Raw genomic sequence first — 13,283 nt, 5'->3', positions numbered from 1 at the left:
CAACCAAATGTAGATTCGTTTTCCTAGTGAAATGAGTTGTAATGAATAAAGGTTCCTGATTTTCAATCAGCAAGGGCTCTGTGCTTTGCTAAAACTCCCAACTAACCCCACTTGAGTCTGTCTCTTCCCACGATTTATTATTCCAAATATAGAGAGTTTTAAGTGGCAAAGGTTAGGTGTGATTTTAAGAGGAAAAAAAAGATACAGACACCATTAAGTTCAAGTGGGGACATGATTGTGACATGAAGGATTGGATCTCACACCGATAGGCATCAGGAAGTTCCCTGTTTGAACTTTTACTTCCCTTCTGGCCCCATTCCTCGATAAAATGATAACTGCAAGGCCCGAAAGGCATCCCCAGCCCAGCTCTCGGCGCAGAGGGTGGCCGGAAAGGGCCCCCCGTGGGAGACCGATCTCCCCTTGGGTGGGAAGATGGGCCTGGAGCCATCGTGGCGTGCTCCACTGCCACGCGAGGCTCGCACAGGGGTCAAAGCGGTGGTAAATCGGCGGGATGGTGTCCGCACCTCCACCCGGCCACCCCCCCCCCCCCCGGCCAGCAGCGGGTCCCCCGTCCCTTTGGGTCCCCTCGGCCGCCGGGGCGGCACCGCCTGCCCCGAGTCTCCACAGCGGTCAGGAAAAGGGGTCAGCCTTCCTCCAGGGCTCCCGCTCAGGAGGCTGCGTGCGGCAGCAAACCGCAGCCACTCGGCCCACCCGTGTTTTACTCGGTGGGACGAGACACTCACACACACACACGCTCCTCCCCCCCCCCCAAGCCCGTCAGTCCCCTGTGGGAAGGGGCGGGGCTTCTCCCGCTCCGCCCTCGCCGGCCCCGCCCCCGCCCCGGGGCGTGCGGTGCGCCGGCGCACTGCGGCCGGCGGGCGCGAGCGCGGGGCCGGAAACGGGGCGAGCGGGCGGGGGCCACCGCCATGAGCTTCCTCATCGACTCCAGCATCATGGTCACGTCGCAGGTACGCCGCCGCCGTGCGGCCCGGGCCCCCACCTCGGGGGGGCGAGGGTGGCGAGGTGGGTGCCGCCGCGGCGCAGCCCGGCGCGGGCCAGCCGCCGTCTGTCCGGCAAGCGGGCCCGGTGGGAGGGCGCGGGGGCGGCGCCTGCGGGCGCGCATGCGCACTTGCCGGCGTGCGGACGTCTCGCCGGGCCGGGCCGGGCCTCGGTCATGAGGGGCATGGCGCCGAGCCTCAGCCGGCGGCGCGGCGTTCACCACCCCCTGCCCGGCAGCAAACGTGGGGGAAAAAAAAACAAAACAAAACAAAACAAAACCCAAACACTTAGTCGCTGCAAGTTTAGAGGGGGTGTTAGGCTGCTAGTTAGTCACGTTATGGCTGCCCGCCCTTTGCCGTCGCCTGAGCTCCTGTTGCAGGAGGAGATAAGCTGTATGCATCTTTGGGCTGCTTCCTTACGTGTCACGGCGACAGTTGCTCATGTTCAGTTGTCAAGTCGCAGTGTAATATGTAAAAAGGTTCAGTAAATTTAAGGTTGTAGGGAATGGAGCTTTTTGTGTAATGCTGTGTCACTTCCATGAATTTAAATTTCTTCGTTGGAACAGACAGGGAGGTTCATCTTGATATTTCCTATTTAGTACTTATTTTGTTTGTGATACCCTTCAAGAAGGCTAGTCATGGGCAGTTGGACTGGATGATCATTGTAGGTCCCTTCCAACTGAAATAGACCTATTCTCTTCTGTTCATGTCTTCTAGCCCTAGATTGCCCCTGAGGAGTTGCTTGTTTACAACTTTGGAAGATTTTTCATGATCTGCTTTAAGGAACTTAAAAAGACACCACTGTTATATCCTAAATGCTGCCTCCCTCTCCATTGAGCCATCTCCGATTCAGCACTTCCTTCAGCTTTTTTTTTTTCTTCTGCCATCAAAGTCTTCTAGTTGTCTTTGTTTTACACCAGCTGAATTCACCTAGGAGCCCTTTAAACCTTTTCATGTCATCCTGTCTTTATGAAATGGCTTGTGGTCTTAACATACTTGAAACTGCCCTATTGTTTTGTGGGAGGAAATACTGCCTCCTTCGTTAGCCGCCTTTGCTAGTAATTTATCTTGTCATTCTGTTCTCTTTGACCTTCCTCTCCTGCTTGTTACCCTGCTCTCTCCTCAGTAAGCATTTAAATACCCTTTCTTCCTGTCTGCTTCTCTGGCAGTTGAGCTGGTCCAACTATTTGCTTCTGCCAAAAGGGGAAGGTTCTGCTCCCTGTTCACTTCCACTTTGCTGCACAGTCATACTCTCTTATTTGTGCTCTCTCCAATACTTGGTTAAATGAGTTTAACTGGATCACAGAGGGGTATGATGAGCTTCTGAGCTGGTATGAAATTTGGTTCTGTAATGAGGAGGGATGAGCTGAGGAAAGAGAACCTTTTCCCTCTCAACAGCAGTTGATTGTCTTACATAGATATTAACGTGCAACTCTACTTTCCTGACAGTTTTCAGGACAGCTTTTGGCTGTTTCTTAAAAGTACTGTCCTCTTCCTTGATAACACTTTGATTTTTGCTCCTAACATGCCTTTTCACTGTCAGCAACACTTGAGCGTAGCTTTGATACTGTTAATAATTCACCCAGAACAAAAACTTGCCCCTTCTAGGGGCTAACTTACCTAATTACTTTTCTTTCATTTGTGATAGCAGCTTTTCATCTTCTCATCATCTTTGAAAGTATCAAGTTAGATATTTAAATTGCTGCATGTAATTGTCAAATGTTCAGGAATTTTCTGACTTAACATGTAATTTACCTGCAGTGTCTTAGAACGTGAACTGTTAAGATAATGTCTTTCTGTGCTTTTGTACAGTCCCTAGCATAGGGGAAATATAATCCTCATATATAATTTCCTCTGTTGTTATTGTACTTGATTATCTCTTCATCTCTTACTTATTTCTTTTTGAGGAGTTTGTCTCTAGCTTTTTCCTTCTTCCCACTGTTAAATGTGGAATTACTTTATGTAACTATCACTTGCTTATCATACTTTTTTAACTTATGACCTGTAGATATGAGGCTTGTGGAATGTCTTACCTTTTTGCTATCAATTCCTTTAAAGTCTGAAGTCCTCAGACAAGTTCTGCCAGCTGTTACCAATCACTGGACCTGATTCCTATTTCAGTTCTTTGAAGGCAAATACGTTTGACCTTCCTTGCCCAGCATTCTGGGTATTCCTTGTCCGTAAATCATGTTGGGCTGTTACCTTTGCCACTGCTGGTATCTAGTTACTCCTGATGCACAGTGGAATCATCCTCAATGATTCCTGCATTTTTGTCTTTGAAAATTTCCTGCCTCCACAGGGGAACAGAATGCGCTGGCCCTTTCCATGTGCTCTGAGCAGAAATACTGTCTTTGTCCCATGCCTTCTGACATATGCTGATTTTTCTCTTTGGTTTGGTCAAAGCTACCTTTATAAAAAATATTTAATATCTTCTGAATTCTCTTTCTGCTTGTTTTTTTTAAAATCATTACACTCATTTTCAGTCTTCTGTGGAATAGGCGGGACTACCCATAAAACACCTGACAACACAGTCTCCTTTTACTGTCTGAAGATGGGTAATTACAGTTTTGACCACGCTGCTTAAGTTGTATTTACTTCATTTAAGTCATCTGCAAAATAGCTGTGATATTGTTTGTCTCTTAAGTGCATGTTGAAACTCAACTACATTTTTTAAAGTGCTCTGAGAGCCATTGGAATGCAAAGCATTATTGTCTTGTCCTGCTTCACCTACCTTGTGGATGTGGTTTGAGGCGTTCAACACTTTCTTTTCCCTACCTTAGAGATGCTTTTAACACCTTTCACCAACACTGAGTCAGTGTGTAACCAGATTTAGTGGAAAGGCCTCTCCAGAAAAAACAAATGCACTTCTAGGCTTAAAGAAACAGCAGATATTTTCATAAAACTTATTCTTCCCTAGAAGATATGTATGTTGTGGACATTCAGGTGTTTACTTTGCCTCCATTACTGTGTTTCCTGGAAAAAAACTATAAGCTTTAATTCTGTAGATTAGGAGATTGAAATGACAGAGCAAAGGATTCTGGCAGGCCAGGAACTGAGGAATTCTGAGAGTTTGGGAATACAAACCTGGGCTGTCTTGACTGGATCTTCCGTAAGATTATAGCCTTCTGTGTCAGCTACACTTCAATATTTAAAATATTCTCTCTGTGGTACTGTAACAAATTTTAATCTTTTATGGATCGTGGGTACTTTGGCCCAGCTCTTTTCTTTCCATTTGTTTCATTTGCAGTCAGCAGTGAAGTGGCTTTGTATTTTGCAAGTTGCTGGATACTGATGTCAAGTGCTTCATCTCTTTTGCAGGTGCTGTTCTTTGGATTTGGGTGGCTATTCTTTATGCGTAAACTCTTCAAGGATTATGAGGTGAGAAGGAACCTTTCATTACAAGTCTGTATCTTAAAAATTACAATTACAGAAATATTTTTAAAACTGCATTTGGCCTTTTTCCTCTTTTTAAGTCCTCTTATTTTTAATTGTCTTTACAGTTTTTTTTTTTAATTTTCTCTTGTACTTATATTTGAAAGACTCCTAGATATTTGGAGGAAATAGGTTCTTCTGTGGCCAGTGGAAACTTCCATATTGGCTACTGTTAAATTAAAAAAAAAATCATGGAGGAGGTGCAGGGGTAATAGGAAACTGTTTTGCCTTTTGCTTGAGTAAGCCTGCCTTATGTAATTGTAAAATTTTTGAGACAAAATCAAATTCAGTGGTTAACTTTAAACTCAGTGAGGTATGTTTATTATGCCTGAATTGTTTGTGAGGATTGGATGGGATAAAACTACCACATTCTCTTACCCTAAAGGGATATGAGAGAATACAGTCTAGGTCAGAGATGGCTTAATTGCGAGCCGAATTCAGACCCCTAAAGTTTTTCTGATGTGGATGTTATTTTTCAGTCTGAGGTGAAGATCAAAGAGCTCTGTTAGCAAGGGTCTATCAGTCAAGCTGACATAGAGCATTGCATGCTTGACATCCCTTCCGTGTAAGGCATCTCTGTTAAATGTGCCAATAGCTGCAATCGGTGTAATACCGAGCAACTTATTAGTTCGCCCTCTGGTATCTAACAGGCTCTTGGTTTCTTCCTATTTAGATAAAGGGCAACGTGCCTTGAAGCAAGAGACCCAGTTGTGTGCCATCGTACCTTGTGATATGTTTTTGTTACCTGAGGGATATCAGGATGCCGTTCTAGGAATGGAAATGCCTGATGTGTCTGGCTTGTTTTCTCCATTGCAGGTGCGACAATATGTGGTCCAGGTGATCTTCTCTGTGACTTTTGCCTTCTCTTGTACCATGTTTGAGCTCATCATCTTTGAGATTTTGGGAGTGTTGAACAGCAGGTGAGTCTGGAAGTCCACTCAAGGACTAGCCTTGTGTTCTGCAGCATCTTCAGTCCAACTTGTAAATTAATGGATTGGTCTTGGATTGGGGAAATCATGAGAAAATTGTCAACAACTCAGTGAAGATGTTTGAGCAGCAACATTTGTTTATTTGACAGAACATGAGACTAGAAGCCATAAGTTCCCAATTTTACATGCAGTTGCTATTAGTGTGGTCTAGGTCCTTAGGGCAAGACTAAAGTCTTTGACTTTCTCCATTTGTGAAGTTAAAAGAAATGATTTCTTTTATGGGAGTATTGTAAAGCTTCAGATCATGCTGAAGAGCACTTTTCAGATGTTAAGGACTATAGAAACTATAAGCACTAGTTTTTCTGTGGCAGTCAGAGCAGTGAATAAGATGTGAAGCTAATTGTGGAGTGAAAACTTCTTCTGTAATAATACGGTATTTGTGAATCAAAGGCACATCCTCCCTTGGCATAGGGTGGAGACTTCTACATAAAGGACATGTTAAAAACTGCCTACTTCAGAAGCCAGTAGGAAAGAGAAGATAGAACAGTAACATGTAGAGGCTACCTGGGTTTCCTATTTATTCTTACCATACTAGTATAAGAGAGCAGTCAAAGGAGTTGAAAGGCAAGAAGTACAAAACTGATAAAAGGTAAGGTGAGTTCTGACTGTATGTTATTAATCTGTAGAGCTTGCGGCCAGAGTGATCACTGAGGAGAATGCTTTTATAAGCTTCAGTAAGGGGCTGGACATCAATCTAGATGAAAATGTTTGCCTCTGAATTAGCTAGGAAAAAGTGACAAAGATCCTCAACATCTCTAATTCCTCAAGGCATAAAGGGGATATGAGTTAATATTGCGAACAGGACATGTATTTTTCTATTCAAGCTAAGTGAACAGTCAGTTCAGCCAAGATGAATTTCGTGTGCATTTGACTAATCTTTGGTCAGAGGAGTATTGATCATTTTGATACATATATGTGTATTTTTAAATTCTTGCTTTGCAATTTCCTGCAGATGAGACAACTCACTTTGAAGTGGAATGTTGAATTACGAACATTAAATATTTTCAATCTTTTCAATTTGAATTAGCCCTTTTTTGACTCAGCCACTCATTACAAAATTAATTACTGCTTATACTTAGTTTTGATTTACTGCTCAACTAGATGGGTATTAAATCAAATAAATCATGCTGCAATTGGCATTAGTCACTGAAGATACAGTATTTGATAAAATAACCCAGTGTGTTTTTTCTGGATAGTTGTTAATTTTGAAATACACATTCTTGAACTCTGTATTAAAAGCCAAACCAAACCAAAAAACCCTAAAACAAACAACACCCCCACCAACCCAAACAACAAACAAAATCCATAATATTCTATGCTATGCCAATATTATCCAATGCTTGATGTAGTTGAAACAATTGCACTAACATGCAATTGTCTTTGAGAAATTTGTTGTATTATGATAGCATGCTAATCAGTATTTTGGCTTTATTTTAGCTCTCGATATTTTCACTGGAAGCTGAACCTCTGTGTCATTTTGCTCATCCTAGTCTTCATGGTACCCTTCTACATTGGTTACTTTGTTGTGAGCAATATCAGATTATGTGAGTACTTGGTTTATGGCAGCGGGGTGGCTGATCTGAGACTAGGTTTACAAATGAGAAATAATTTTTCTGAGAGAGAGAGAGGTGCCGGTCCCTATCCCCATAGCTCCCTCCTTCCTCTGGCTTTGTTCTGGCTAGATAACTTCCTTTGGAACTTTATTCTTTAGGATGAGCTGTTTATTGAGCAGTTAGGAGATACTTCAGATTTTCTTTATGAGTTTTGACAAAGTTGAGCACTTCATAGTAACATTACTGAAATTTGTTCCTTTACAAATTTAAGCTTGCAGCCAAGCACTGGAACCCTTAGCATGGCAGTGTTGTTCTGCTTGGGGTTAAAAGAAATGAGGCAGAGAAGCTCAGTAAATTACATTTCCTTTTTTTTTTTTTTTTTTGCTTACTACTGGCTGGCTGAAGCCTCTTTCATGTGCTAGTAGACACCCTTGAGCTATTGATATTCATCGTGCTTCTGTATTAAGCTTAGACTTGTAGGTTGGCAGTATTAAATATGTAGTTTTGGCATGAAGTTTTCAAGGTTCGTGTTCAGGGCCACACAAGAAAGGCACAGCTAAGTGATCCCCTGTTCATAGTGCAGTCCTCTTCATACATCCGTGGGAGTGGGGGGGGGGGGGGGGAAGCCAAAGTGGTGAGTTGCTGCATTAGCTCTAGCAAATGGGGGTCTGAAAAAGCTGGTTCTGTAGGAAGTGAAGGGGTGCATACTGCTTGCTGTAGCTCTGTCAGTTGACACATGTTTTGGCCTCCTGTGCTCAAAGCGGTCTTTGGACCAATGTAGCAATTTTGCAAGGTAGAAAAAGCCCTAAAGGAAGAATGTCTTTAAAATACTGTCTTTTTTTCCTCTCTGTTAGTACACAGACAGAAACTGCTTTTTGCATGTGTTCTGTGGTTGACATTCATGTATTTCTTCTGGAAGTTGGGGGATCCATTTCCTATCCTCAGTCCAAAACACGGTGAGTTTCATATTCTTGCTGATTCCTTCCCTCCTGAAAATAGGCTTTGTTCTCTCACTTTTATTTTGGAGCTGTTATTATCTCAGCTCTACAGTTGGGTCTATAGAAAGTAGCTTTTGCAACTGAGAGTCTGCTCTGCTTTGAAATCTGCAGTCTGAAGGTTGTCAGACTGACAGAAATGGGTGGATACATCTGAATTATTTGCATTAGTTTTCTTCCAGTACTGCAGGAAAAGTTTAGTGAAGTGAATGAGTCTTAACTGAACTTAGACTGTGTAAGAACACAGTGTACTTTTTCAGGAGACAAAAACTTAATCTCCACAGAAAGTTGAACACAGTTTTTACTCACATGTTTCTTTTCTTGTGGAGACTAAAGCTAATTTATTTAAGAAGAGGATCGACAACCAATCCATCATCTGACCTTTTCCAGTCAGATTGTTTCTTGTGACTGAAATCAGACCAGTTTAGCATAGGTGGCTGTCCAGTTGACAAAACAAGGCAGGGTGCCTAGACACCGGAGCCATAGAGACTGTAGCCAGCAGCACATCTGGCAGTGTGTGCTGGCTTCGGTACAGCTTCGGACACTGCCTGAGCCCAGAGGCAGTACAGTTGCCTGGTACTAGAATGTGAATTGGTAAGTCCTGCTGGACGCCAGAGCTATTGATGTGTGGAATTAGCTTGGGTATTTCTGCCTTGCAGTCATGGAACCAAGAGTATTTATAGTGTGGAGATACCGTGTGTATTTGGGCTAGTTTGGGTCCAACAGAGCTTTTTACCATGTGCCTAACTGTACCGAATCCTTCAGGCACCTAAGTGTATTGTAACACCGTAGAACAGACTATTTGTCACCTGGGTTTCCTGTGTAACTTACGTTGCCCTTATCCCCTGCACTGGAAAATTGTATATTGTTCTCAACAGGTGAAATTCAGTCAGTTTCACTCAAACTGGTGAATATGTCTGGCTGCATAGATAACAGTCAGCTTAACCTTTCTGTTCTCTAGGAAGCTACTTTACTCTGTGCTAATCTGTAAGAGAAAAATTGAAGGATACCAACCGCTGTAGCGTCTGCTCACCCTTTCATTGTGATCCTAAAACTTTCCTAAGAGAAAGTGTGTATCTGTGTTTTGTAATCGTGCCATTTGTCACTGAAATACAACAGCTAGTATATAGTGCACATCCCTCTGCACAGTGTTTCATTGCCAAGAAAAACACGTATCCACTTTGAGTTGCAGAAGGTGCTTGTGTTGGCAGAATATAATAACCCAGTGGGAATTTAGCCATGGGGTTTAGGTAATCCTCTTCAGATCACTGAAAGGTTCTGTGAAGCTGTGTAACGACTACAGATTTCCAAAACTGGTAGTGGTGGTAGTGGGGAGCTTCTGCTTTACAGGGTGATGCATCCACTTAACAGTTGTACAGTGCCTTATCCTACCAGATGTAGACATAAGGTTAGAGCAAAGGATTCTAGGTTTGTTGTTTGTTTTTTTTTTTCTCTCTCTGCTGTACTGCTGCGGTGCTGCTGTCCTGCATGTACGGACAAGGCTGCTGCAGGGCTTTATCATGTGGCAGTGGCTCTGTTCAGACAGGTGGGATCCTACTGTGGAGGGAGACGTGACAGGAGGCCATGCTTAATGAGCCCCTCACACTGCAGTATCTTACCTGTCTTGGTGTGCCTCACCCTGCTCACCTGCGTGTACGGTGGTGTGCTGCAGCTGGGGAGTTGTGCTGACTGTGGGGCCCTTTCAAGCGCCTGCACAGGCATCCTGTGCCAGGGGGTGCCTTGCCTGAGGATGGTGATGGCAGTGTGTTGCAGCTGGGAAATGCACCATCAGTCAGGGGCTCTGAGGCAGGAGCCTTGGTTGGTCTGCAGCTTGTTTAATCAACCTGAGTTTGGGAGCTCACAGGAGAAGGAATTCTCAATTCCAAAATACGCAATTGCATGCTAGTATTCTAATAAAACTCCTATATTTATCTGAGTTGATAAAACATCCATTTTATCTGACCTGATCACAAAAGTAGGGTTGCTCTGAGTGTTATGGGGAAGCATTGCTTTAACCAGTGGAATGTCATGCCGTTTTGAAGGCACCTCTGTTTTAACTGCTGCTGTCTGACAGTGTGTGGGGCAAAAGGCCAGTGTATTGTAGCACATTCTGTAGCTCGTGTAAATCTCTGTGCTGCTGCACATGACTGGATGTCTCGGTCTCCCTTTGTGAAGTCTTTTTGACTTGTTTTCATCATTTATTCCCCTTCTCTGAAGCATGAAATGTGGCTTGGCACTTGGCCATCTCGGCTTTGCAATCATGTAAGCTCCAAATGTGCTGTGTGTGGCAGCTGCTCTGTAACTAGCTCCCTAAAAAGTGAGTGATGTTTAGTAGCACATGGCACTGTGTCCTGAGAAGACAGTTTGAGGCCTGTGTTTAACGGCTGAGAAGAATAAATGCAACTTCAGTGCTTGGTGTTGGTTACAGCACAGGCTTGATGATTGTGCTGTATTACGTAAAAATATGTTTTAGAGTCCACAGGGTGCTCAGGTGGAATGCCTTGTTGGTGGTCACCTCAACAGTTTGTGTGAGTCTACAAGATGAATACTGAACAGCCAAGAGCAGCATAAGCTTCCCATGCTGTCATAACTCCACTGACCTACAAGCACAAATTGCATCTGATCTGGAGGGGTCACTTCTAATGACAATTGGTGGGGCAGGGTTCCTCTCTATGGTTCAGACATTTTTGGGCCAGTTTGCCAGGACAACTGGTTTGGTAACTCTAACGTTGGTTATTGCAGAAGTGGCTTTGTGGAAGATGCCTCCTTTAGACTGTCTGGTGGATGATCTCTGTTCCCACCTCAGTAGAATGCAATCACTAATGTTTTACTAATTTAGAACCAAAATATTGACAGTTAGTCATCTCCAGATCTGTCTTAAGCTTCTAAATAGCTTGAGTTTCCCATCCCTGTTTCTAAGCATGGTAATGTGCTTTCCAAGGGAGACTTTCTACCTCTTTCTTTTCATAGTCCCTGTCTGTACTTCATATTACCTTTAGTCATTGCAGTGGGAAGGCAGTTGGATTCATTATAAACAGCTCTGTATGTGTGTTATGTTGTGAAGGCACCAAGTGTGAAGCAGAGTGAAGAGAGAAAGATTATTAATGCTGTGTTTTTCCTCTCTCAGGAATCCTGTCTATTGAACAGCTCATCAGCCGCGTGGGTGTTATTGGGGTGACACTCATGGCTTTGCTGTCAGGATTTGGGGCTGTCAACTGTCCATACACTTATATGTCCTACTTTCTCAGGTAACTGCAGCCATGTGAAATATTTTGTCTACCTTTTTGAAATTACTCATCTGCTTTTCCTGTGGCATTGATTCAAGTTTTTTGATTTTTTTTTTTTTTTCCCAAATCTAGCTATTGCCGTGTCTATATAGCTAGAACCATTTCCATTGCTGAAGCATAAGCTTCTTGTACAGGCTTCTCTATTCTTTGTTTCATGGGCATGTGTGTATTTCCTCTGAAATAGGGTAGCAGACTTTATTGGGTGTCTTCATTTTGCAGGAATGTGACAGATGCAGATATTCTGGCTTTGGAGCGACGACTCCTTCAGACTATGGACATGATTGTTAGCAAGAAAAAAAGGTGAGAAGGCAGCAGTAGCATGAAATGATTTATTTCAAGGATTTTCAGTCAGTATGGTATAGGAAGGTTCTTGAAATTACCAAAATTATTAGTCCTCTTAGGGTTGTGTGTTCCAGTGAAACAGGTGGCTGAACTGAGTTGAGCTGTGTGGTGTTTAATTCTGGCCTTCTGAAACACAACTTTGGTTTTTTTTTCCCACACGTGCACTAAATAGTACCCCTTCTTACTGCAGTGGCACAGATTAGGCTTCCAAGACAAATTGTAACTTTCTGATGGCAATTTGACTACTCTGTAAGATGGGCACCCTTCTCTCCTGGTGAGTCAGTGACCCTTAAGCCACCGCGGCTGGCTTTGTTACTGGCGGGTTCAGTACAGAAATTGGTTCATACATGCTGAGCGCTCTCCTGCTCTATGGATCTGGTGTTTCCTAGTCAAAGCTGAAACAGGCTAGTGAGCTGGTGTGGACACAGCTATATTCTTGCAAATGGCAAGGTTTACATTAGTTAAGTTTTGCAGAATTGCTAAACATTGCTAATGTGAATGTAGTGTAGCGCACAAACCTGCCATCAGAACTCTGCCTTTTGGTTTAGCTTATTCCATACACCGTAAGCAAAAAGCTACTTTTGAAAACGTAATTTCATTTACACTGAAAAGATATTTGTCTGCTCTTAGAATATTGCATGCCTTGCTAGTTGTGCAGAAAAAATGCAGTTACCATAGTCACTTTCAAAGGTTTGACTGTCTGACACTGAATTCTTACAGCAGTCCCCCAGACTTTATTTTTGGCTCAGTAATGTTTTAATGGAACTTTTTATGGTAGGACAAGGGATCTTTTAGGTAGTCTAACCTTGCTGATTTAGTCACCAGCATGTGTATCTGCTGATCAGTATTAGCATATGAAAGTGTAGTAAAAGGATAACTTTTTTTTTTTCCCCTTTGAAAATGTTAAGTGGTGAACAAGGTTAACTCATTATTTGTGGTCATATGTGAGATGGTAAGTAGTGAGAGAATTTAATTACTCAGATTTAATTGATTTAATTGACTAGGAGCGTACTAAAAATACTGACTTTGGAGTTAAAAGATACTTTGTAGTGCTGCTTCTGACTCTCTGCTCTTTGGTTTTGTAGAGTGTTTTTGGACCTCTGGTCCAGGGAGAGTGATGCTGGAGTAAAAGTAAGGATGTCTGGGACTTGTAACTGACTAGCACATTCTCACCTTCCTGTGGCCAGGAAATAATCTGATTATATCAATTTTCTAACCATTATGAGGAGCCATGTAAAGTGTGCTAATCACTTGGGAATTATACTGAAGTTCATGTATTTGCGTTTAAAAAAAAAAAAAAACAAATAAACAAAAAAACCCCAAAAAAACAACCTTAAAAAAACCCCTAAAATTGTGTAGTCTCAGAAATGTGCAAGAAATAGCAGAAGCTTGAGTTCTGTAGATTTTGTTCTCTTTTTGCTTTGACAGAGAGCAGTGGCTTGCATAATTGGACTATTTGCTCATGTAAAGCAGAGCTTAAAAAGTTAGATTTGTATCAGTCCAAATGCAATCCAAATCATTTGGCAGAACAAGTGGGAATAGCAGTGTTTTACAGCATAGGGTAAATTCTATAGTTCCATAAATTGTCAGTTACTTGCTGGCCACCTTTTCAGTACTTCTGATAACTCAGAACTTATCAATGCACACAAGGGCTATAAGGCAATAGGACATAAAGCTTTTTTGTTTT

General features: G+C 42.7%; 1 protein-coding gene across 1 annotated transcript in view; it reads left to right on the top strand.

Annotated features, from left to right (window-relative positions):
- The first annotated feature begins 844 nt into the window (after positions 1-844).
- Positions 845-13,283, top strand: part of GPR89B (G protein-coupled receptor 89B) — an 18,675-nt gene continuing 6,236 nt past the window's right edge. Inside the window, exons 1-7 of the mRNA XM_032988247.2 lie at positions 845-968; positions 4,317-4,376; positions 5,247-5,350; positions 6,857-6,963; positions 7,827-7,928; positions 11,095-11,215; positions 11,474-11,554. Of these exons, the coding sequence (XP_032844138.2) occupies positions 927-968; positions 4,317-4,376; positions 5,247-5,350; positions 6,857-6,963; positions 7,827-7,928; positions 11,095-11,215; positions 11,474-11,554 (617 nt within the window). The 5' untranslated portion in view covers positions 845-926. The remainder of the gene's footprint in view (positions 969-4,316; positions 4,377-5,246; positions 5,351-6,856; positions 6,964-7,826; positions 7,929-11,094; positions 11,216-11,473; positions 11,555-13,283) is intronic.

Source organism: Tyto alba, unplaced genomic scaffold (genome assembly GCF_018691265.1).
Source record: "Tyto alba isolate M040663 unplaced genomic scaffold, T.alba_DEE_v4.0 Super-Scaffold_14, whole genome shotgun sequence".
Lineage (NCBI taxonomy): Eukaryota > Metazoa > Chordata > Aves > Strigiformes > Tytonidae > Tyto > Tyto alba.
The sequence above is the reverse complement of the archived record's forward strand: the minus strand, read 5'-3'. Positions and strand labels throughout refer to the sequence as shown.